Source organism: Macaca mulatta, chromosome 9 (genome assembly GCF_049350105.2).
Source record: "Macaca mulatta isolate MMU2019108-1 chromosome 9, T2T-MMU8v2.0, whole genome shotgun sequence".
Classification (NCBI taxonomy): Eukaryota; Metazoa; Chordata; class Mammalia; order Primates; family Cercopithecidae; genus Macaca; species Macaca mulatta.
In genome coordinates, this window is record NC_133414.1 from 22,603,445 (window position 1) to 22,627,044 (window position 23,600).

Below are 23,600 nucleotides of genomic sequence, written 5' to 3' on the forward strand. Positions count from 1 at the left end.
AATAAGTTATGAGTTATTAATGCAGGAATGAAAAGAAGTCCAATACCAAAGACACTGAAGCTAATAATATCTTCTCCTCCACTTGCTGACCCATTATAATCAGGCCTGGGCCTTTTTTCCCTAGTAGAGGTGATAAATGTTTACAGAGTGGCAGTTTCTCCCTGAGCTGTCAAAAGACCCTAATGTAATGAAACCAACCACTTCAGGCGCATTAGGGTCACTCTTTAACAAGTTAGGCAGAACCCACCACCCAACCACATCAGGATTCAAAGTTTCAAAGAGGATGGGGAATGTAGAGTTTGGAAAAGAGCAGTAAAAATGATCAGAAATAAATAGTCCAAAAGAAATAAAAACAAGGCCGAGTAGAGTGGCTCATATCTGGAATCTTAGCACTTTGGGAGGCTGAGGTGGGAGGAATGCTTGAAGGCTAGCAGTTTGAGACCAATCTGGACAACATAACAAGACCCTATTGCTACCAAAAATATACGTTTTAAAAATTGGCCAGGCATGGTGCCATGCACCTGTAGTCCCGGCTACTCAGCAGACTGAGGCAGGAGGATGTTTGAGCCCAGGAGTTTGAGGCTGCAGCAAGCTATGATCACAGGACTGTACTCCAGCCTGTGAAGCAGAGCAAGACCACATCTCTAAAAAAGAAAAAGAAATAGAAACAGCACCGTCTGCATCAGTCTCCACTGAAGTGCAGTGTTGAGGGGTGGTGGGGCAAGGCAGCACAAAGACAGATCATGAAGGAAACATCTCAAAAGCCGTAAGGAACAGTCCTGTGGTGGCAAAGAAGAGACAGAATTGCTGAAAGCAATGCTGACATCTCTAATTCTTATGATGAATGGAATTCCAGAATCTCTAGAGGCTCACAGGCACACACATACACACACATGTACCATGCATACACACACACCATGCATACACACACACACACACACACACAGCCACTGTGCACATGCATTAGGTTGAAGCTATATTTGCTCATCACCAAGGGTTCCCACCACATTGAAATGAAACCAGCAGCTCCTTTTCACATCATAAGACTCCTATGAGAGGGATGGTTCATGTTTAAAAGTCTTACAAACAACTGTTTTAAATTGGGGGTTGGGGAGAAGAAATGGTAAGTTGCAGAGGGGACTGCTTAATGAACTGGGCTATTTAAGGCTTCCCTTGAAATCTAGCATCATTCTTGCCTTTTTCCTGCTAAATAAAGCCTCAAAGTAAGAGGAATGCAAAGATTGAAGAAGTAGAAACCATCACTGTAGAAAAACAAAGGTGGATCTGGCAAATGCAATGAATTTAGAGGGAATGTAAGTTTTGTTTCCCAGCCATCAAAAATAGTTTGATGGATTTGTGCCAAAATGAGAAATAAAAGCACACTCCTTCCTCCCTGCACCCTACAGAGCTGCCTTTGATGTCACATGTGCTCCACAGGGCACGGATGGAAACAGAACTCAGGCTCATTTAAAATTTTATTGTATATGGTTTGGTATAAGACAGTGTCCTTTAGACATTTACAAAAAAGTCATTTTGAGCACCTTCTTAGATACATTGAACTTTTCTTTTATGCCCTGGAATTTAAATCCATGCTTCCCTTTGGTTATACCTTCTGGTCCCAGAGACAGCCTTGGGGACTTGGCCCAGTTGCCTGGATCTGGTTCAGGAGCTGCCTGGATGGACGGCTTGTAGAGACTGAAGCTGACTCTCCGCAGCCACCTGGCAAGCGTTGGCCAGCTTTGCAGCCTTCTGGTCTCCCCAGCCAGCTCCCTGGGAGGCCTCAGGCCCTTCTCGGCTCTCCGTTCTGCCTTACCAGGCCTATGGGATGAAGTACAGCTGTCCATTCTTTATGCCTGGTACCCGCCATAGAAGGGAAAAAAAATACCACATTTGGAATAATAACAACTACATTGCTGGTTATGTTTCAAAATCAACCCATCTTCAAAATCAGGGACTTCTTTTGTAAGCCTCATTACAGCCTTAAGTATAGAAATGTTTATATTGTTTGCTTTGTTTGGTTTTTTACCTAGATACTGAGCTTAGAGTGTGGACTCCTGTCAAGCCAGTGTCACATAACTAGGAGCTAAAAGATCAGAAAGAGAGAGAAACAAAAGCATTCTATATTTTCAAATGCATTAATTCACCCAGTGTGTGGACTCTAAAGAGGGAAAAAATAAAAATAGATTTTCAGCATAAGAAATTTAGTCATGGAATATTAGCATATACCATCTTTTTTCCGGAAGGGAAGCTACAACTAAAAGAAATCATGAAGACCAACTAACCCAATTGTTTAAAGAGGAGGAAACTGCTGCCCAGAAGTTAATGGCTCAGATTAAGAGTGTCAAAGAGACACACAAGTCAAATAGAAGAAGTCTCCACTGGCCAAAGATGGGGCAATATGAATATCAAAAGGAATTACTGCAACTGATTCAAATATACTCAAACGCATCCACGGGTTTTTAATGAGTTGATAAGATGTTCCTCCCACTCCTTTCCCTCTTCCCCAAAAGGTAAAGAACAACTCCCTGGTTCCCACCAAGGCAGGATGCCAGGACCCCAATTCATTATTCAGAAAATGGATCAGTAACAGAAAAGAATGACGAATGGATCTTGCTTTTTCTTTTCAAACTATATTTCAGAATACCAAATAAGTAAGGATAAAAAATTGATCCATATTAAAGAATTCCAACTAATAAATGCAGAAAGAATGATGGAATTCTCTCTAGAAGTCTATTGCAAAAACCATTACTTAGGGTAATGTTGGTTGATGAGGAACCTTATAAATGATGGACCAGGTATACAGCTAAGTCTTCTGACCAATGTTAACTCACTGAAGTTGGGACAAACAGATACTATGTCTCTCCCAATGAGATGCACTAGAAAGTACATAGCACCAACTATAAAGTGATCTTGCCTAGAAAAAAAAAAGAAGAAAAGAAAATTTGAGCCCTAATATTATCAGGCCTGTTGATCTATGAGTTTATACGAAATATGGGGATAGAGGCACAAGTTAAATGATACTACAAGGAAGCAATCAGCCCAACCCAGAATGTGAGACATGCTATAAGGCAAAAACCTGATGTCTCCAACAAATAAAGGGAATTAAAAGGGGGAAAGGAGTGGAAGGGGACTATTATAAATTTAAAAATATTTAAGAGACAAAGCTGCTAATTCAATAAATGTACTTCATTTGGCTCATAACTTGAGCAACTACTAAAACAAAACAAAACAAAAAACTTTGCAATTTGCAATTGAAAGAGATATCCAATAAAATGTGAATATGAACTGTGTTAAAAGGAATTAAGAAATTATTGTTAATATTTTGCAATATTTATGTTATAGGTATTTATACATACAACTAAATACTTGTTAGGAATGCATACTAAAATATTTTGGCATCTATATTTTTGTAAAAAGGAAGTTAATGACTCGGTTGGGACTAGAATCTGCTCTTATGGTACCCAGCACACACTGATTTAATTATAACCAAATTCAAAGGAAACACAAATAGTAAATTTTTTTAATTCTTAAAAAAGAGCAACACCAACCGTCATTTGTGTTCTCTCTTCCCTGCATTAGTAAGACACCATGTATGTTTGAAGACCATAGACATTTTCTTCCTCTTGAAACAACAAAGACATATAAATAGGATTACATAATAATCTTATAGATTACATTAGTTACAGTGGAGTTTTGTGCATTGGGTGAGTTAATCTCAATGTAAATAAGAAAAGTCTCCCTAGACAAAAAATATCTCACACACACACACCAAGAGCGTTTCAAATTCTCATGTATACTTTACACATGTGATATGGAAGGAATGATACACTGAGCCACATAACTTTGATTACTGTATCAGATTAAATTTAGTCTAAAGAGATAACACACAGGACAACTAAGAATCCGCAAACATACAGAGCTGAAAAATCCACAGTAAGGGTCCTTAATTACTAAAGATATAAAAGAAATGGGTGTCTAGAAAAGCAAATTCAGAATGGAGAGGGCGAGAGAACAAAAGAAAAAAAGGAAGAACGAGAGAACAAAAGCAAAAAAAGGAAGAACAAGAGAACATAATCAACACCTCTTCCAAATCTTAACTCTCAACTTATCCCATAATTGTTAAAACACTTTTTTAAAAGTGTGACACAAATGAAAACATACTCAAAGCGTAAAAACATAACATTGAAAAAAAAAAAAAAACCAGAAAAGATGGTCCTCAAACTCTCACTTCTCTCACTTGAATCTCCATCTTCAATGAACAGCATGAAAGAAGGACATACAGGATTTTAAGCTGTCAGTGGTCTAAGAGCTGAATATCATATAAGCCACATGCATATTAAGTAGAAACAACAAAGTTTCAGAAACAATGACAGGTGTGCAACTTTCAGTGTGTGGTTCCACATGTAAGCAGTTTGGAAGCTGCCACTCTAGAATTCTGTACTCTGCTAAGTTATCCTTCAGAAGTGAAGGAGAAATAGCAACTTTCTCAGACAAACAAAAATTGAAAGAATTTGCTGCCAATACACCTGCCTTGGAAGAAATGTTAAAAGAAGCTCTTCAAAGAGAGAAAATGATGAAGGTCAGGAACTTGGATCTACATAAAGAAAGAAAGTACATTAAAAAAAGGTGTAAGTAGAGGTAAAATTTAAATTTCTTTAACTTTTTTCTTTTCTTTTCTTATTTTTTTTAAGAAATGGGGTCTTGCATATTGCCCAGGCTCTGGCATCAAACTCCTGGGCTCAAGTCATCCTACCACATTAGCCTCTTGAGTAGCTAGGACTACAGGTATGTGCCACCATGCCTGGCTTCTTATTCTTAATTGACCTTACAGAAGTTTGTTCAAAATAATAATAAAAACAATGTATTCAGTTACATATTCTTATATACAGATATTTTATGTATGTATATATGTGTATATAGGTATCTATGTTACACACTCATATATGCTTTTGTATAAGTGAAATGGATGACAAAAAGGAATGAGAGGGAGGAATTAGAAGAATTAGAATTACTTTATTATGAGGTACTTATACTACCCATGAAGTAGCATATTGCTATTTGAAAGAGGACTTGGATTACCTGTATATTGCAAACCTCAGGGCAACTACTAAAAAAGAAAACTTTAAAAAACAGTATAACAGAGATGCTAAGAAAGGAGAGAAAATAGAATCATATAAAATGCTCAATTAAAACCATAAAAATTAGAAAGAGTGTAACACAGAGAAACGAAAGAACAAGGGCAAAAAATTTAAAATAGTAATAAATATGGCAGATACTAACCCAATTATATCAATAATCACTTTGAACATCAGTGATCTAAATGCACCAACTGAAAGACAGAAATTTTCAGAATGGATCAAAAAAATATGACCTAATTGTATTTTGTCTATAAGAAACCCATTTTAAATACAAAGTCATATATAATTTTAAAGTAAATGAATGGAGAAAAAGATATCATGATAACACTAACCAAAGGAAAGCAGGAGTAGCTATGTTAATTTCAAAACAGGGTAGACTTCAAAACAGGGAAAGTCATCTGGGACAAAGAAAGCCATTACATAATAATAAAGGGGTCAATTCTCTAAGATAATATAACAATCTTTAACATGTATGCATCTAACAACAGAGCATCACATTACACAAAGCAAAAACTGATAAAACTGCAAGTAGAAACAGATGAGTTTACTCTTACAATTGGAAATTTCAACACCCCTCTATCAGTACCGGACAGATCCAGCAGGCAGAAAATCAGTAAGGACATAGTTGAATTCAACACTAGCATCAATCAACAGCATATCATTGACCTGTATAGACTACTTTACCCAACAACAGCAGAATACATACTCTTTTCAAACCTACATGAAACATTCACCAAGACAGACCACATTAAACACACCTTAACAAATTTAAAAGAATAGAAATCATACGATGTCTTCTCTCAGATCACAATGAAATTAAACTAGAAGTCAATAACAAAAAGATAAGAAAATCCTGAAATATATGGAGAATTAAATAACACACTTCTAAATAACACATGGTTCAAAGACTGAATCTCAAGATAAATTATAAAATATTTTGAACTGAATGAAAATTAAAATACAACTTGTCAAAAATTGTGGGATGCCACAAAATCAGTGATCTGAAGGAAATTTATAACATTGAATGCACGTATTGTAAAAGAAAAAAGATTGAAAATTAATAATCTAACTTTCCACTTTAGGAAACTGGAAAAAGAAGAGCCAATTAAATACAAAGTAAGCAGAAAAAAAGAAATAAAAACTAGAGCAGAAAACAATAAAATTGAAAAGTGGGGACTCCATAGAGAAAAAAGAAGTCAATGAAACCAAAAACTAGTCCTTTGAAAAGATTAATAAAATCAGTAAGCCTCTAGCCAGGCTAAGAAAAAGAGAGGACACAGATTACTAACATCATAAATGAAAGAGGGGCCATCATTACAGATGCCATAGATATTAAAAGGATAATAAAAGAATACTATGAACAACCCTATGCTCACACATTTATTAACCAATTTGAAATGGACCAATTCTTTGCAAGACACAATCTGCCAAAACTCACAGAAGAGGAAATAGACAATCTGAAGAGGCCCATATCCGTTCAAGAAATTGGATCAATCATTAACAATCTTTGAAAACCGAAAGCACAAAGCCTAGATTAGTTCACTAGTGAAGTCTACCAGACATTTAAGGAAGAAATTATACCAGTTCTCTACAATCTCTTTCAGAGAATACAAGCAGAGGGAATGCTTCCTAACTCATTCTTATGACACCCTCATTGCCCTAATGCCAAAACCAGACCGAAATAATGACCATGTTGTATCCTCCACAGCTGAGTCTCAGTGGGCCTGTACTCTGCTCACTGTGATAATTTTCTCTGTACAAATAAATAAATAAACAAACAGAAGTAACAAAACCAAAGCAAAAAACCACCCAGCTGGAGAAAAGCGCAGGACAGCAGAAAACCAATAAAAGCAATGTGGAAAGAGACAACATTTCCATATGTTACTGTTTTGGAATCCATGTAGAACCTCTGGTGTGTGTGACAGGTCATGACATGGAACACTGCTTCAAGATTGAAACAGAAGCAGCATCTTTTTTCTCCCCACTGAACTAGTTATTTCCTCCAACCACAAAGTTTGGGAAAAGGAATAAGAAGAAAAAAATAAGAAAATGAAGTTCGTTTGGCAAGGAGCTGGGTCCCAGTGCACTTGGGTGCCCAAAGTGAAATTGGTAAAAATTTCCTGCTGTTGTATTTTTTGAATAGTCAATGCTAACTTTGCTTCCTACTTTCTGCAAAAGGGCAGATACAGCTTTTTTTATTTTTGTATATGTACGCATATATTTACATTGACATGTAATCGTAATACCATAAAATTTATCTTTTTAAAATGTATAATTCAGTCAGTTTTAGTATATTCTCAAAGTTATGCAATAATAACCATTATATAAATCTAGAACGTTTTCATCACCCCAAAGAGAAACTCAGTACTCATTAGCAATCACTCCCCATTATCCCTATTCCCCAAGAACCTCTGGTAACTGCTAATCTACTTTCTGTTTCTGTGGATTTGCCTGTCCTGCACATTTCATATAAATGGAATCATATCGTATGTGGCCTTTAGTGCCTGATTTATCTAGCTTAATGTTTTCAGGATTCATCATGTTATATTAACAGTATGATGAGTGCTTCACTCCTTTTCAGGGGTGAATGGTGTTCCATTATGTCGATGTACCACATTGTGTTTATCTACTCACCAATTAGTGGACATTTGGGTTGTATCCACTTTTTAGCTGTTATGCATAATGCTTCTATGAACATTCATGTACAAAGTTTTGTATGGACATATGTTTTCAATTCTCTTGGATATATACCAAGAAGTAGAATTACTGGATCATATGTTAATTCTTCATTTGAATTTTGAAGAAATGCTAGGCTATTTTCTAAAGTAGCTGCACCATTTTACATTCCCACCTGCAATGTATGAGGGTTCCAGTTTCTCCACATTCTCACCAACATCTGCTATTGTCCACCTTTTTCACAATATCCATTCTAGGACGTATGAAGTGTCTCATTGTGGTTTTGATTTGCATTTCCCTTAAGAGTAATGATACCAGGCCTTCTTTTATGTGTTTATTGACCATGCATCTTCTTGGGAGAAATGTCTATTCAAATCGGTTGCCTATTTTTAATTGGGTTACTTGTCTTTTAATAATTGAGTTGTAACCATTCTTTATATATTCTGGGTACTAGTTCTTTATCAGAAGAATGATCTGCAAATATTTTCTTACATTCTAGGAGTAGTCTTTACACTTTCTTGAGAGTGTCCTTGAAGGACAGGTGTTTTTAAATATTGATGAAGTCTAATTTGTATTTTCTTTTGTTGCGTGTGTTTTTTGGCATTACATATAAAACCACGGCCTAATCCAAAATCATAAAGATTTACTCTGTTTTCTTCTAAAAGTGTTATACTTTTAGCTTTCACATTTAAGTCTTTAGCCCATTTTGAGTTAATTTTGTATGTGTGTGAGGTGGGAGTCCAATTTTACTCTTTTACCAGCTTTCTTTTTGTGACACTTTCAGTTTGATTTTTGAAGCTACAGCCCTCACACCATTTACCTCAGTAGAAGTCATGGTTTCAAGGTAAGAAAAGCAGATGATGTTTTTAACCTAATGAAATTACTGGTTAAATCACAAAAGGGAAAAAGTACTGTGTCTTGGGAGGCCAGGCTCAGTGGAGGGGGCTCCTCACTGTGGGTGAAATGTGACCTGTTACAATTTCTCTATGATCCCCAATCACTGGGGAGCAGTACACAAGGGCTGATGAAAAGCAAGTCCCAAAGCCAGATTCCATCTTAATTCTACAGGCTGTGTGCCTTTGAGTCAAGTTATTCTCTTTTCTGTGTATCAGATCCTCCCCATCTTAAAATAAGAAGAGAAAACATAGGGAATCTGCATAGAGTTAGAAGGATTTATGTGAATGAATATAGGCAAAGCACTCACAACAGCATATGGCACATTGTGAACGCTCAGTACCTACTAGCTGTTATTATCAGGAAAGATCCCATCATATTAATCCTAAGGGAATAGGTTCCTATGTCTCAACATAATAGCAGCGTAGCGTTTGGTTGGGTGATGTGGCTGTCATGATGACATCACTGATTCTCCCAGGTGGCTGCCTCAAATCTGAGAACCTTAAGGAGCTTGGGGACCACTTGATGCTGATGGTCATCTTTGTCCTGTGTATAAGTCAATCTCTGTTTTGTTTTCCACAGACCTACACATTTACCAAAGGCAAATTCTAAAAAGGTCTGGGCACAGTGGCTTATGCCTGTAATCTCAGCACTTTGGGAGGCTGAGGCAGGTGGATCACCGGAAGTCAGGAGTTCAAGGTCAGCCTCCCCACATGATGAAATCTCATCTCTACTAAAAATATAAAAATTAGCCAAGCATGGCGGCACGTGCCTGTAGTCCTAGCTACTCAGAAGGCTGAGGCAGGAGAATCACTTGAACCCGGGAGACGGAGGTTGCAACGAGCCGAGCTCATGCCATTGCACTCCAGAGCCTGGGCAACAGAGCGAGGCTCCATCTCAAAAAAAAAAAAAAAAAAAAAAAAAAACTAAAAAAAATCTAAGCAGGTGTCAAATTTTCCATCCTGCAAGAAAATAAGACTTCAGTTGAATTAAGTCATGTCCTACTCTCCTAGACTCAAAGCTGCTTTATATGTATTCTTATTTTCTATAGTATTTTTGTTTCCAGGTCATTTAGCAACAGTGTTAAAACCCCTTTGTAATGCTAAAGACAGAGGGCAGGATTAAGTCTTAGTCTCATTTGTTTTCAGAATTTTCTGCATATGTTTCCTAAATTTTAGAAGACACTATTCCATCCATGTAAACCCACATTATAAGCAACTTTAAGTCTTCTTCCAAGGACTACCTTTTACACAGTCGATCCCAAATTATCCAGATTTGGACAGGTTTCCATTCAAAAGTGATGTCCATCCAGTTAGAAAGCTTCTAGAACATTTTCCTTCCTACTCTCACCACTGTCCCATCAATTAGTGTGTGTTTAGCAATTGCAAATTACTTTTAGTATTAGCATATGCACAATATAATTAGATGGGGAAACCTTCTGGGATTAAATCATGTCTTGGGTGATTACTGAGTTCTGACAAACATCAGGATTCATTCATCCATAGGAACATTGCTCTCTTTTCACCTGGAAGGTATGCTACTCTACAATGCTGCCGTGCTTAAAAGAGTTTTCAGAATTTCTCTTATGAATTCCTCTCAAAATCTGTTTGTGGTCTGTGTACACACATCACACACAGTTAATATTTTATACCTTTTTAAAAAACTAGAAATGGGATTATTCAGCTTGATTATTCACCCACTCCACCCTCCATCAAGGGCAACATTTGTCCAGGTTCCAGTACACTCTTTCATTTCCTCTGGACACCTCTTGTGAGTCATTTTAGTTCAAACAGAGCTTTGTCTGTAACAGGCCCTATTTCATCCCAGAGCTCAAGCTGAGAGGAAAACAGCCTGAACTCCACCTTGGGGACATTCCTCATTCAAGAAAACACATTTTCCTCTTCCAAGCTGAATTCAATAAGAATATACTACAATCTCTCTAGGCTAATAGTAAAGCCACCGGGTGGGGTGAGGCCACAGGGCCAATGCCGACAGGACAGCCCGTCCTCCCTTAACTCTTTTGTGTGGTACTTCCCCATTCGTATCCTCCAAAGGGCTGTTTGAAGATCTAATTTCTCTAGTCTCAGTGAACTCACATCCTAGTTACAGCCTCAGTGGAGATTAAAAAAAAAAAAAAAAAAAAATCTGGCAATGATTCTTGACATGATAATATTTGACAAAAAGGAAGCACTGAGGAATTACTTCTCAGGCCAGGTGAGGCTACCAACAATCAGCCTCCTGCAACCACAGGAAACAAGTCAAAGAAACTAAACTGAAAAGAGCTTTTCTGCTAAAGAAAAAAGAAACAGCTCCTATGGGTGCACCAAATATACTCAGTGAGTGATTCCCCTGACCTGAGACATCATGGCACAGTCTTTCTGTAGCGGAGTAGAATTGGTGAGCGGTCTACACCACATGGGCTTCTGCCCAGGGAGGGGACTCACCATCCCCGTGTGTCCGGGACTGTCCCGGCCTCAGCACTGAAGGTCCTGTTTTCAGCGGTCACCCTACTTTTCTTGGCTCCCTGCAGCTGGAAACCCAGCTCTTCCTCCTCAAACCCGGCCAGGATGAGAGATGGAGCCAGAAATTAGCTAAGAGGCAAGGAAGAAAAAGGCAGCCTATCCCTGAGGCAGAACTTTCTGGGCCTTGAAAAGCTTTGCCTGGATTGATTAAACACATTTCTCAAAGGCAGGAAGCCCTTCTTCAATTTAAACACCTTGAGCTGTTCAACCAGGGAGTCCCCAACCTCACAGAAGCCACAGGATCACATTCGGGGTTGGGTGTAGACTTGCCTACCAGCCCAGTGGAAGACACTCTAACTCAAACTTTCCAAAAGTTTGGTCCTCAAGGCATCTGCATTAAGATCACCCAGTGAGACTGGTGCAATCCAAGTTCCTTGGTCCACTCCACACTTGCTGGATCCAAATTCTCTAGTAATACATTTCCAAAATCTCCATTTTTAAGAAAGCCCCAAATACAACCTAGTGACTGTTGAAATCCAAGGACTGCTCTCCTTACTACTTTTTTGTTGTAGTTTAAACACAGGGTTTCACTCTCTTGCCCGGCCTGGAGTGCAGTGGCAACATCACAGCTCACTGCAGCCTCAAACTTCTGGATTCAAGCAATCCTCCCACCTCAGCCTCCCAAAGTGCTGAGATAACAGGCATGGGCCACCATGCCCAGCCCTTATTACTTCTTATTTCAAACCTTCACCCTCATCACCCACCACCAAGAATCCTCAGAGTCAGCAAAAGCAGGAGAGAGGTGAACTTGCCTTTGGATCTTCCCCACTGCTCCTTCTGTATCCCTGTCCTATTTCAGCCTTCCAAGTTCCCTCTCACCTTCCTCTTTACTTTCTACCCTACAGCTGGACAAAGGTCGCCAAAGCCTACCCTACTGTAAATGGTCTCCATGTTCCAAAACCACCTCCACTTTCTCCTTCCCGAACAGCAAATCTTTTATTCACGCAGTACATTGCAGTCTGCTGTTAGGAAAGCAATCTGGGTAAATTAATTCATATCTAGAGCAAAACGACTGATACAACTTCTTACTCGTCTCTGGACGGAGGAGTTGCTTATTGCCCCCAATGAGTCATGGATTGGTAGAATTAATGGACATCTAGAGACAATATTTTTGGAGTGAATAGGTTCTTCTTTAAATCAGTGCTTTCTGGTGACTTCCCTGACTGGCATAACATTTTCTTAATTTGGCAAGGAAAAATCCCACTAAGTTAGTTGTTAGAAAATTCCTTATGCCATTTGTCTACAGGAAGTGATTAAAGCATGATCTTTGATCTTAAGTAGATATAGGTCTTAGTCCTGACTCTTTCACTTACTGGCCATGTGACTCTGGGCAATTAATTTAACCTTTTACTTGTGAAAGTGGAGATAATTATAACATTTATCTCAAAGGGTTGTTAAAATCCAAAGAAATAAATTTTTTCAAAGTATCTGGCATCTGGTACTTAATAGTAATTGTCATTATAAGAGTCCGTATATAACAAATATCCATCCAAACAACTGCTGCACTCAGTTAGCCATAGCTATTCTTGCATGGTTAGTCTTCCTTGTTAACTGTTCATATAGCCTTGGCATTTATTTATAACTCTGAAAAACTGAGAAAATTTCAGTCAGGACCAATCTGGCTTTGCCCTGGGCAAGTAGAAATCTGTAGAATTATTCCAGTTTGCTCCTGCTTGGTGTCTAAGAACACCATGGCTACTGCTGCCCCATTAGGTTTTCTGTCTTTAAAATCCACTCAAGGTCATGGTCACTGAGGTTACTACCTCCTTGGCCACTCCTGATAGGTGGCACAACCTAAGCTAAGTGAAACTGGAAGTGAGCCAGGTATGCCTGTAATCCCAGCACTTTGGGAGGCTGAAGCAGAAGGATTGCTTCAGGCCAGGAGTTTGAGACCAGCCTGGGCAACATAGCGAGACATCTCTGCCATCTCTACAAAAAAAAAAAAAAAAAAAAACTAAACCAGCTGAGCATTATGGTGTGTGCTTGTGATCTCAGCTTCTAGGGAGGCAGAGGTAGAAGGATCACTTGAGCCCGGGAGACTGGGAGGTTGAAGCTGCAGTGAGCTATGATCACACCACTGCACTCCAGCCTGGGTGACAGAGCAAGACCCTGAAAAAAAGAAAGGAAAGAGAAGGGAAAGGAAGGGAAGGGAAAGGAAGAAAGAAAGGAAGGAACTGGAAGTGGAGAGGAGCCCAGCATGCTGCGGATGGTGGGTGTCGCGATTTCCAGTGGTCAGTGGTCAGCTCCTCCTTGCCAAGTCCTCCTCCTAGAGGGTAATGATGTCTATAACCCTAAAGAACAAGGTAAGAGGGAGCATGAATCTGGCTTCCAAAAACAGTAGAAACCAAAACAGTCTTGTATTATTGGGACAGCGGACAGCACTGTCCCAACTCACCGTACACACTGCAAAATGTGTGCATGTTCCGCTGGAAATGTCCAAGATCAAGGAGAAACAGATGCATCCAAGGAATGGCCTCTAAGGTGGAGAGGAATGATGGCTTATGGATTCCCACCAAGCTCAGCACAAAGAAGCCAAGAAGGTACAACTGAGGGGCTCTCCCAGGAGACAGACAGAAGAAATCTTTATAATAAATGGACTGTCCGCTATGCCTCTACCGTGATTATAAGGTAGAAGAAATATATAATGAATATAGGCAATGTACAGCTATTAGAGAAACCAAAAGAGGGGTCAGGGCTCAATAAAATGTCATTGGGAGAGGTGAGGCAGACCAGAATCAATGGATGAGGACAGAAACAACAAAAACGGGAAGTGTGAATAATAAACATTATAAAAAACTATACTCCAGGTGCTATGTTATGTGTTCCAAAATCAGCCTAATCCTCATGACAACCTTGCAAGGTTACCCACAGGAGGCTCCGAGAGGTTTGGTAACTTGCCCAGAGTCACACAGCTAAAAAACTGCAAAACTGCAATTTCAACCCAAGTGCAGCTGATTCCAAAACATGTACTTTTAGTAACGACACCGAACTAAACTATTAAAAAAAAATTAATGGACAGAATATCTGCCAAGAAAATGGAGAGTGATTACTATTATTCCAGACACTCTAAGTAAGCAAAATTAAATTAAATTACCAAAAGTAAATAGCACATCGTAATAAATAATGGCCACTATCCATGACTTCATGATGTTCTTATACGTGATCTATTCCTACTTTGATTGTATTTGTTCATTTGTAATTTAGTTCTCAAATCTGTTTGAAAGCAATTCAACAACAAAATTTAAAAGAGCACACTCAGTCATCTCTAGTTACAATATGTACACAGAGCTCTCAGATGTTAAGAGTCATGGCTGGTGTAGGAATTTTTTATAATCATGTTACATAGCACTAGTGGAACTTTCTGGGAATCTAAGTCAAGCTCTAAAACCTATAATTCAAAGTAACATGAAGAAATTAGAGAAGGGCATTTTCATTAGCATGAAGCTTTGGAGTTGTGGCCAAAGGTTTTGAAAGAAAATGTAAAATCCAATCAGACAGAATAAAATGACGACATAATGCTGCCAAGAGCTAAAGAAATGCAGAATGTAATCAAGCAGGAGGGGAAATCCTTTGCAATTTGGATGAGGATGCCCTGCGTCCACCCAAATCAGAGGAAAGGATATCAACCCAGGAGACCAAAGTTGAAAATCCATCACATCTGAAGGATGTGGACCGCTATCTGTTGTCATAGCAATTATATGAGGCTTAGTCTCATGTTGTCATAGAAATGATGAAATGAATTTATCTGTAGTTCAAAAAGAACGGGGACATATGGTTCCTCAACCCCAAATCTCTGCCAGATAAACAATTGTGTAAGAGGAACATATTAGCACATGTTGCACCTATTAGCGTGGTAACCTCAATCCAACTCCCATAATAGACCTGCTTTCCACGGTGCACATTTGTCTTGGCAACCTTGGGAAGGTATGGAATTAAATATAGAAATGCTGAAGCCGGCCGGGCGCGGTGGCTCAAGCCTGTAATCCCAGCACTTTGGGAGGCCGAGACGGGCGGATCACGAGGTCAGGAGATCGAGACCATCCTGGCTAACACAGTGAAACCCCGTCTCTACTAAAAATACAAAAACTTAGCCGGGCGAGGTGGCAGGCACCTGTAGTCCCAGCTACTCGGGAGGCTGAGGCAGGAGAATGGCGGGAACCCGGGAGGCGGAGCTTGCAGTGAGCTGAGATCCGGCCACTGCACTCCAGCCTGGGTGACAGAGCGAGACTCCGTCTCAAAAAAAAAAAAAAAAAAAAAAAAAAAAAAAAAGGAATGCTGAAGCCATAGTATTAATAACTTTGTGTGAAGCTCAGAATAATCTTCGTAAATTAGGGATTAAAGTGTATGGAATGTGGCCGGGTACCAGTGGCTCATGCCTGTAATCCCAGCACTTTGGGAGGCTGAGGCAAGCAGATTGCTTGAGGCCAGGAGTTCAAGACCAGCCTGGCCAACATATTGAAACCCTGTCTCTACTAAAAAAAAAAAATACAAAAATTAGTCAGGCCTGTAATCCCAGCTACTCTGGAGGCTGAGGCACAAGAATCACTTGAACCCAGGAGGTGGAGGCTGCAGTGAGCCAAGATCGCTCCACTACACTTCAGCATGGTCGACAGAGCAACACTCTGTCTCAAAAAAATATAAAATAATAATAATAAATAAGGTATATGGAATGTTTGAGAATCTGACATCTTTGAAAATGTGCCAGATTTGAAGTGATTTTAGATGTGATTGAGTAAGCAGTGAAAATATGAGTGTTTTCAAATAATATTAGAATTTCTGGAAGGATGAGGAATCTACCGTATTTATAAGTTTAATTTTTAATTTGCAAGAATTATTCAAGTACTTAGGAAAGTGTTTGCTAAGGTCTTCAGGTTTGCTTTATGAGGCATTTAAAGTGATTAAAAGAAAGATTAGATATATTTATTTACAAATACAATCTTAAATGTTAAGAAGATGTAATTAAGTTACAAACTGAATGGATTAATGGGAATTTAGTCTGTCCAGCCTGAGTTTATCAAGCATCATTTAAAGCAAACACCCATAAATGATTTGTTCTTATTTCATACTCTACTTGCTAGATTTATATATAGAATAACAAGACATTTATGGTAAAATAAAATCATACAATGAAATATAGTTTTCAACTTGAATAAATCAATACTAATTAAAAACTAATATCCATTTAAAACTAATATAAATTACAATGAGAACACATGAACACAGAGAGGGGAACATCACACATGGGGGCCTGTCGGGGGGTGGGGGGCAAGGGGAGGGAGAGCATTAGTACAAATATCTAATGCATGCGGGGCTTAAAACCTAGATGGTGGGTTGATAGGCGCAGCAAACCACCATGGCACATGTATACCTATGTAACAAACCTGCACGTTCTGCACATGTATCCCAGAATTTAAATTTTTTTTTAATTAGTATCAATTTTAGTCCTATCAATAATGCAAACCCTGAATCTAATCATGAGGAGACATCAAATAAATGTAAAACAAGAGGCATTCAACAACAACAACAACAAAAAACCTGGTCTATGCTCTTCAAAAATCTCACTATATGAAAGAAAAGAAAGAAACGTCCCAGACTAAAGACACCAAAGGGACATGACAACACAATAAACTGCATGATCTTGGATTTTATTTTGCTAAAAGATGGCATTATTGTTTCATTTAGTAAAATCTGAACGAGGTCTGTAGATTGGATAATACGACAGTATCAATGTTAATTTCCCAGTTTTGAAAGTTATATGGTATTTATGTAAGGGAATGCCTTCGTTTTTAGGAAATACACAGTGCATTATTTAGAGGCAACGAGACATCTTATCTGCACTTACCTCAATGGTCTCAGGAGAAAAAAAATAGCATATAAAGAAAAAGGATAAAACAAATGTATCAAAATGTGACCATTTGGAGAATCTGGAAAAAAGTATACAAGAATTTTTCATGATATTCTTGCAACTTTTCTGTTTGTCTAGTATTACATCAAAATAAAAGTTGAAAGAATGAAAAACTAATATTTAAAGTAAAAGTGTTGTTGTTGTTTTCTTAACGCCACCCTTGAACATCAAAAATCACCCATGACAGAGAAACACAAAAAAAGATGGTTAAAAGCTGAAAAAGTAAATCTAAGAGACTAGAACAAGATTGAATAAAATGAATAAAAGTCAGAAAATCTCAGAGTATGTTATCTGAAGTATGTTAATCTTTCCTCTACCTTGAACCCAAAATTGATGATATCTCTTTGGATGAAGCTCTGATACAAAGCATGTGAGATGTTCACAGCAAATACATGTCCCAAGGTTCTACCCGTAGGGTGCCTGAGATCCAGGATTAATCTGCCTCTCCACCTCCCACACCTTCAGCAGAACTCCTGTTCTAGAAAATCTTCCTCTTGACATAATACCATATACTTCTAGGTAGAAGACGGGCCCTGCCCCCGGTATCCAAATATCAACTCCAGCCTGGCCAGGATTAAAGGGTTTTGAATCACTCTCTGTAAAAGGACAAAAGACCTCATTCAGTGGTGAGACTTGTAGGAACAATAATTCTCTTAGCACTCTCCTTGGTAATATAACCCACCATTCCTAAGCATTCACTCTTGATGGTATTCCTAATACACAGACATCTGACTTAAAACATGCCAGCCTTTCTCAGAGACCATGACAATACAGACCAACCAAATAGCCTAGAAATATTTATGACTTCACCCTGGGTTGCACCAGGCCTGTCTACTAGCACAGCCTGAGTCACCTGTGTACTGCAGCCATGCAGACTCCAGCTTGGCTTACTCTGACAGCACCATGGGACACCACTCCAGAAGTTCCAGATCGCCTTACCACTCAGTCCATGGCCCAACTACCCATTCGGGGTGTATAAGAGAATACTCGGGCAAAATGAGCGAGCACAGGAGTCAACAGGCACCTGTGAAACAGACTAAAGCAGACAAGTTTTCCAACAGCGTCAGTTCTGAAAAATCAAAATGAGCATCTAAGGGAAATTGTGGGATCCTCTTCTGTATTTAAAATCATGGGGAAATGATTTACTTTTAATATTTCAAATACTCCATGCCTGAAAACAGGAGATAGACTATATCAGGGGCCTCCAACCCCCAGGGTGGCAGACAGTATGGCGAGCATTACTGCTACTGCCTTCTGCCAGATCAGCAGTGGCATTAGAGTCTCACAGAAGCATAGCCCCTGCTATGAACTGCACATGCAAGGGATCCCAGTTGTGCTCCTTATGAGAATCTAACCAACGCCTGATGATTTGAGGTGAGACCATCCTCCTGCTCTCATCCTCAAACCATCCTCCTGCTCTCATCCTCAAACCATCCTCCTGCCCCAGAGCCCCAACATCTGTGGAAACCACAAAACCTGTCCCTGGTGCCAAAAAGGTTGGGGATGGCTGGACTGTATAACCTTGGGGTGGTTATACAGTGGTGAATTTGAGACTTGTGTGTGTGTGTGTGTGTGTGTGTGTGTGTGTGTGATTAAAGTATAGAAATACATAACAATTATTCTTTTATTAATTCAACAAGGGTCAACGAAGTACATGTTATATGCATAATGTGAATGTGGAAAAAGAGGGGTTTTCATAAACATGTTCAAAGGGAGGTTAAAACTCAAACGTGAGGCCAGGCACAGTGGCTCACACCTATAATCCCAGCTCTTTAGGAGGCTGAGGCGGGCAGATCACTTGAAGTCAGGGATTCGAGATCAGCCTGGCCAACATGGCGAAACCCTGTCTCTCCTAAAAACACAAAAATTAGCTGGGCGTGGTGGTGAGTGCCTGTAATCCTAGCTACTTGGGAGGCTGAGACAGGAGAATCGCTTGAACCCAGGAGGTGGAGGTTGCGGTGAGCTGAGATAGCACCATTGCACTCCAGCTGGGTGAAAAGAGCAAAACTCCATTTCAAAAAAAAAAAATTCAAACGTGAAAAGAGCTTTATCAACTACTTAGCACAACAATTCAATGCAATAAGTACAAACGGTCTCATTTTCCAGGTAAGAAATCCTAAGGTAAGAGGAAGGAGAACATAGACAAATGTCAGAAAGATATAAAATGGCCCAATCAGAAGTCCTAAAACAGTTGAAGAGGACCCCAAATTCTAGTCTTCGATCTGGAATAACTGAGTGCCTTGGCAAACCACCCCACTTCCCCAGATCTTAGATTCCGTACGTGTTCAATAAGTGACTTGACCCAGAGAGCTCTGAAGATTGCTTGCAGCCTTTACAGACAAATAAATACATCTAGACTTTCTATTCTAGGACTTAGCCCCATCAAAAAACATCACAAGCCAGATCAGGATAAGAAAAAAAAAATTCTTAAAATAAGACCATTCCAGAAAAACTCTGTATCAAATTTACTCTTTTACACAGGAAAGGAGAATGATAATTATTCAATCAGAAAAAAGAAGTGATGATTATTCAAATAAGATACCACTGAAAACTCCAACAAGGAGAGGATTTTTGTTTCAAGTCTTTTGTGATTATGGAGAATAACCATGTTCTCTGCTCTCTGTAATGTGAGGCAACTACAGCACTGTTTGTGCCCTTGGAGGGCAGAAAGGTGGCACCACCAAGGGGCTATCACTCTCCTCCTCCTTTGTCTTTGTAGCCACCTCCTCAGGAACAAAGACACAGTCATGGCCCTCAGGCCCTCAGGCCCTCAGTTACCTTCACTTTTTCCCAGGATTAGGTAACACCTGCAGATGGGGCTGGATGGCTGCTGGTACTAGAAGAAACCTGTGCTGGGCACCATTCCGCTTCCTTAACCCAGTGGCTTCCCTGGTACTGCATTCAATCATCCAAATTGCCCTGCAAGGTAACCCACCCTCCCTGGCCAGTTGAGCCTCCCAAATAACCCTCTCTTGCTCAAATAAAACTAGACTGGGGTCGGGCACTGTGGCTCACGCCTGTAATCCCAACACTTTGGGAGGCTGAGGCAGGTGGATCACCCGAAGTCAGGAGTTCGAGACCAGCCATGCCAACCTGACAAAATCTCATCTGGACTAAAAATACAAAAATAAGCCAGGTGTGGTGGCATGTGCCTGTAATCACAGCTACTTGGGAGGCTGAGACAGGAGAATCACTTGAACCCGGTGAGTTGGAGGTTGCAATGAGCCGAGATCATGCCACTGCACTCCAGCCTGGGAGACAGAGTGAGACTCTGTCTCAAAAGAAAAAAGAAAAGAAAAAAAGGCAGATTGGAATAGGAAGAGCCAGGTTCCAACCTAGGCCCCATCATATATGGCCAAGTGACTGTAACTAGCTATTCACTTCATATGTCTCTCATCTCCTCTGTAAAATAGTGGTTAACATGGGCTCTTTCCTCTCAATGAAAAAGTACATAAAATGAAATGAAAAAGTATTAACCATGTTCAAGTATATAAAAAGCCCCTTCAAATTTTAAAAAAAAAGTATCTCCAAGCACACAAAAGGGGTAGATAAAAAGGCTATCCACAGAAGAAGTAAAAATGGCAAAAAATAAAATAAAATAAAAGATGTTTGTGGATAGAACAAGAAACCAAAAATAACACAACCATTAGATATTACTTTTCATCCAGCAAACTGGTAAAATTGGAAAATTAGATTCGCAAGATAGGGAAAGATGGGGATTCTCTTACATGTTGTCTGGGACGGTAGGTTGCTATTGCCCTTTGGTGTGTTTGATAGCCAACAAAACATGAAATATATAAGACTTCTGGCTTCGCAAAATCTCTTTCAGTACTCCCCTAGAGAAATATTCTCACATATGCCAAAGTTATATGTATAAACATGTTCAATGCAGCACTATTTGTTTAAATGTCCATAAGTTGGGGAATGGTTAAATAAATGATGAAACACCTACATTATAGGATATTAAAATGCCATTTAAAAGAATTAAATCTATTGATTTGTTCTGACATGAACTATATTATGAAACTAGAATAGTGCCTGACACTTAGGAATCCCTTGGTAAATATCTGTTGAATAAGTGGATATGTATACACCTTTACATAGCACTTTACATAATCTGTCTCCTCTCGTTCTTATGCCAACCCTACACTATGAGCCCAGTGGCTGTTATTGTGCACTCTGTAAGGATGAGGAAATTAAAGTCCAAGGAGGTATGCCCTGCCAAATATCCCAAACGTATGGAACCAAACCAGAACCAGATCCACCGGTCAGTACTCTTTGGTGGCTGACGTCCATTCTGCCTACAACAAGGCTAACCTGCAGATAATCCCTGTAGGGAAATGCCAAGGGTTCCAGCAGCTGGAGAGTGACTCAGTAATTGCTTGCTGAATTGGACTGACTGAATCTTCTTTTACCAGCAAAGCCCTCCATTAGGTGAGGCTCGGCTCTCTGGACCGCAGCTCAGGCCCATTGGGCATCTAACAACAGGTCTGAAAGGAGGTCATTCAACAACAGGTCGCCATGGAAACCCTAACCCCCTCCTCGCCCCTGGAACAAAATGGAGTGGGAAGGCAAAGAGGAGCATTTGTTAAGCGCCCGCTATGAGCCAGGCACCATGAATAGGGAAAAATTCATCTGAGTCTTCCTTTACAAATCTCCAAAAGAAAAAGAAACTGCATTGTTACACAAAGTACAGAACAGGCCTGCGTCGCTGCTTAATCTAGGTCAGTGATAACTGCAAACGAAGTTTATTTCATGCAGAGGGTACTCCGTTCACCCCTCTTATAGCTCCACGTGTCAGGCAGCATCATTTACATCACCACATGACCCTGTCTTAGCACAGCCACGCAGTATAAACCTGCCTCCAATATATACTCTACCTGTTCATGTCTGGAATGTACATTTCAGCCACACAAGAAAAAAATGACTGGCTGATTAGTAAAACACAAACACTCTCTTTCATCTAAGCTAGAAGACAGACAGCCAATATCTTCAGAAATTTCAGGTGCCATGCTTTCCATAGAGTAGATTCTTCTTTCACTTGTAGCCATCCTACTCCTCCTGCATTATCAGAAAATGGTGAAAATGGTGCTGTGTTTGGGCATTGTTACCTTGGAACTTTCATCTTAATTACAGAAGCTCTTAGCAACCGTTGCTTAGTAACAAACACATTTGAAATAGATTTTGTTGACTGATTATGAGATGCTCTGAAAAGACTGTAGAGTGAAATTCACTGATGGAAAAGAATTGCAATGCCCTAGTAAAGTAAAAATATTTTTTTAACTACAAAAGTATTCACAAACTTGGGCTATGAGCAGGTCCCAAAGATATTACTGAACTTCTGGAATAGTTTCATAATATTTTATGCTGCTTTATGGCTGGTCTATTATTTTCAGAATTAATTCAGACACAGTTGTCTGACTGAACAGCTACCGAAGCTATGGGAGATAGGCCTCAGGGTTTTAGGCAATGCAGGATTCTGCACAGAAAATCAATGCTTTCTTGATTTCCATGGGTCCACAAGGTCCTCCCTGCCATAATGCCTCTTCCCACTCAAGATTTCCGAAGTGCCTGAGACTTCTAGTGACTCTTCAAGTCAGAAGCAAAAAGCAAGGGAAGCTTTGCCTCCATCTTTCTAGTAATATTTCTTCAGCACCTGTTAATAAAATCTGTGATAAAAAGTAGAAATGGAGATGCATTTAGGACTACATCCACGCACAGCTTCCCAAAGCAAAACCCCAACCCCACACGCACTCCCCTCACTGAGCCTGGGACCTCCTCCTGCCTCCCGACAAGGTCTCATTGTCCGTTTGCCGTCTTCACCTGAGAAACTAGGGACCTTCACCCAGTTTCTCAGAAGAAGGGGTCCTCATTGGCAGAGAAATTCCCTCCCCTCCCTTGTATCTTTCTGGAATTCTTCTCTGACCCTGTTTCTCCTCCAGTCTCTTTTCTTGCCTTTTTTCTTTTCTTTTCTTTGGACAAAATTCTCAAGGGAGGAGCCTCCCTTCACTGGCTTTCCCTTCTCACTTCCCACTCAGTCCTCAACCCACTGCAGGCTAACTTTACCTCGTGATTTCCTCTTTCAGTCACCATTGCTGTGGATTCTAGAAAGACTTCAATGAAGAGTAGTGTAAGTTTCCTCAGTCTTCTCTACTCCATAAGTCCTGTCTTCCCGGGGAGTCCTTGATATTTACCACAGTTCAAGCCTACATCCCTGAGTAAGAAGAATCCGCCTCCACGGAAGGAACAAGAGAACATCCACCAAGCAGGCACCTGTCCAGAACATTCTATCTGGTTGCCCAGAGCAACTCAAGCTCCTCACAGTCTGCTTCACCCGTTTACCTTAGCTACCCGGCCCCTTCAGCATTTGGACTTGAGGCTGCAGGCAGGAATCTTTGTACTGGCCTTCCTGTCGCCAACCAAATTCAATTCACTCACAGGTTCCTTCATGAAACAAATATTTAT

The 23,600-nt window shown here is 39.8% G+C and overlaps 2 protein-coding genes across 4 annotated transcripts in view; both read right to left on the bottom strand.

The window, feature by feature from the left end:
• Nucleotides 1-23,600, bottom strand: part of NEBL (nebulette) — a 377,968-nt gene that overhangs the window by 327,273 nt on the left and 27,095 nt on the right. The window lies entirely within an intron of this gene.
• LOC702996 (uncharacterized) lies at nt 1,518-22,315 on the bottom strand. Its single transcript, XM_002808495.4, is given in 3 exon segments — nt 1,518-1,818; nt 22,016-22,113; nt 22,115-22,315. Coding segments are annotated over 3 exon segments (471 nt in total). The 5' UTR covers nt 22,187-22,315.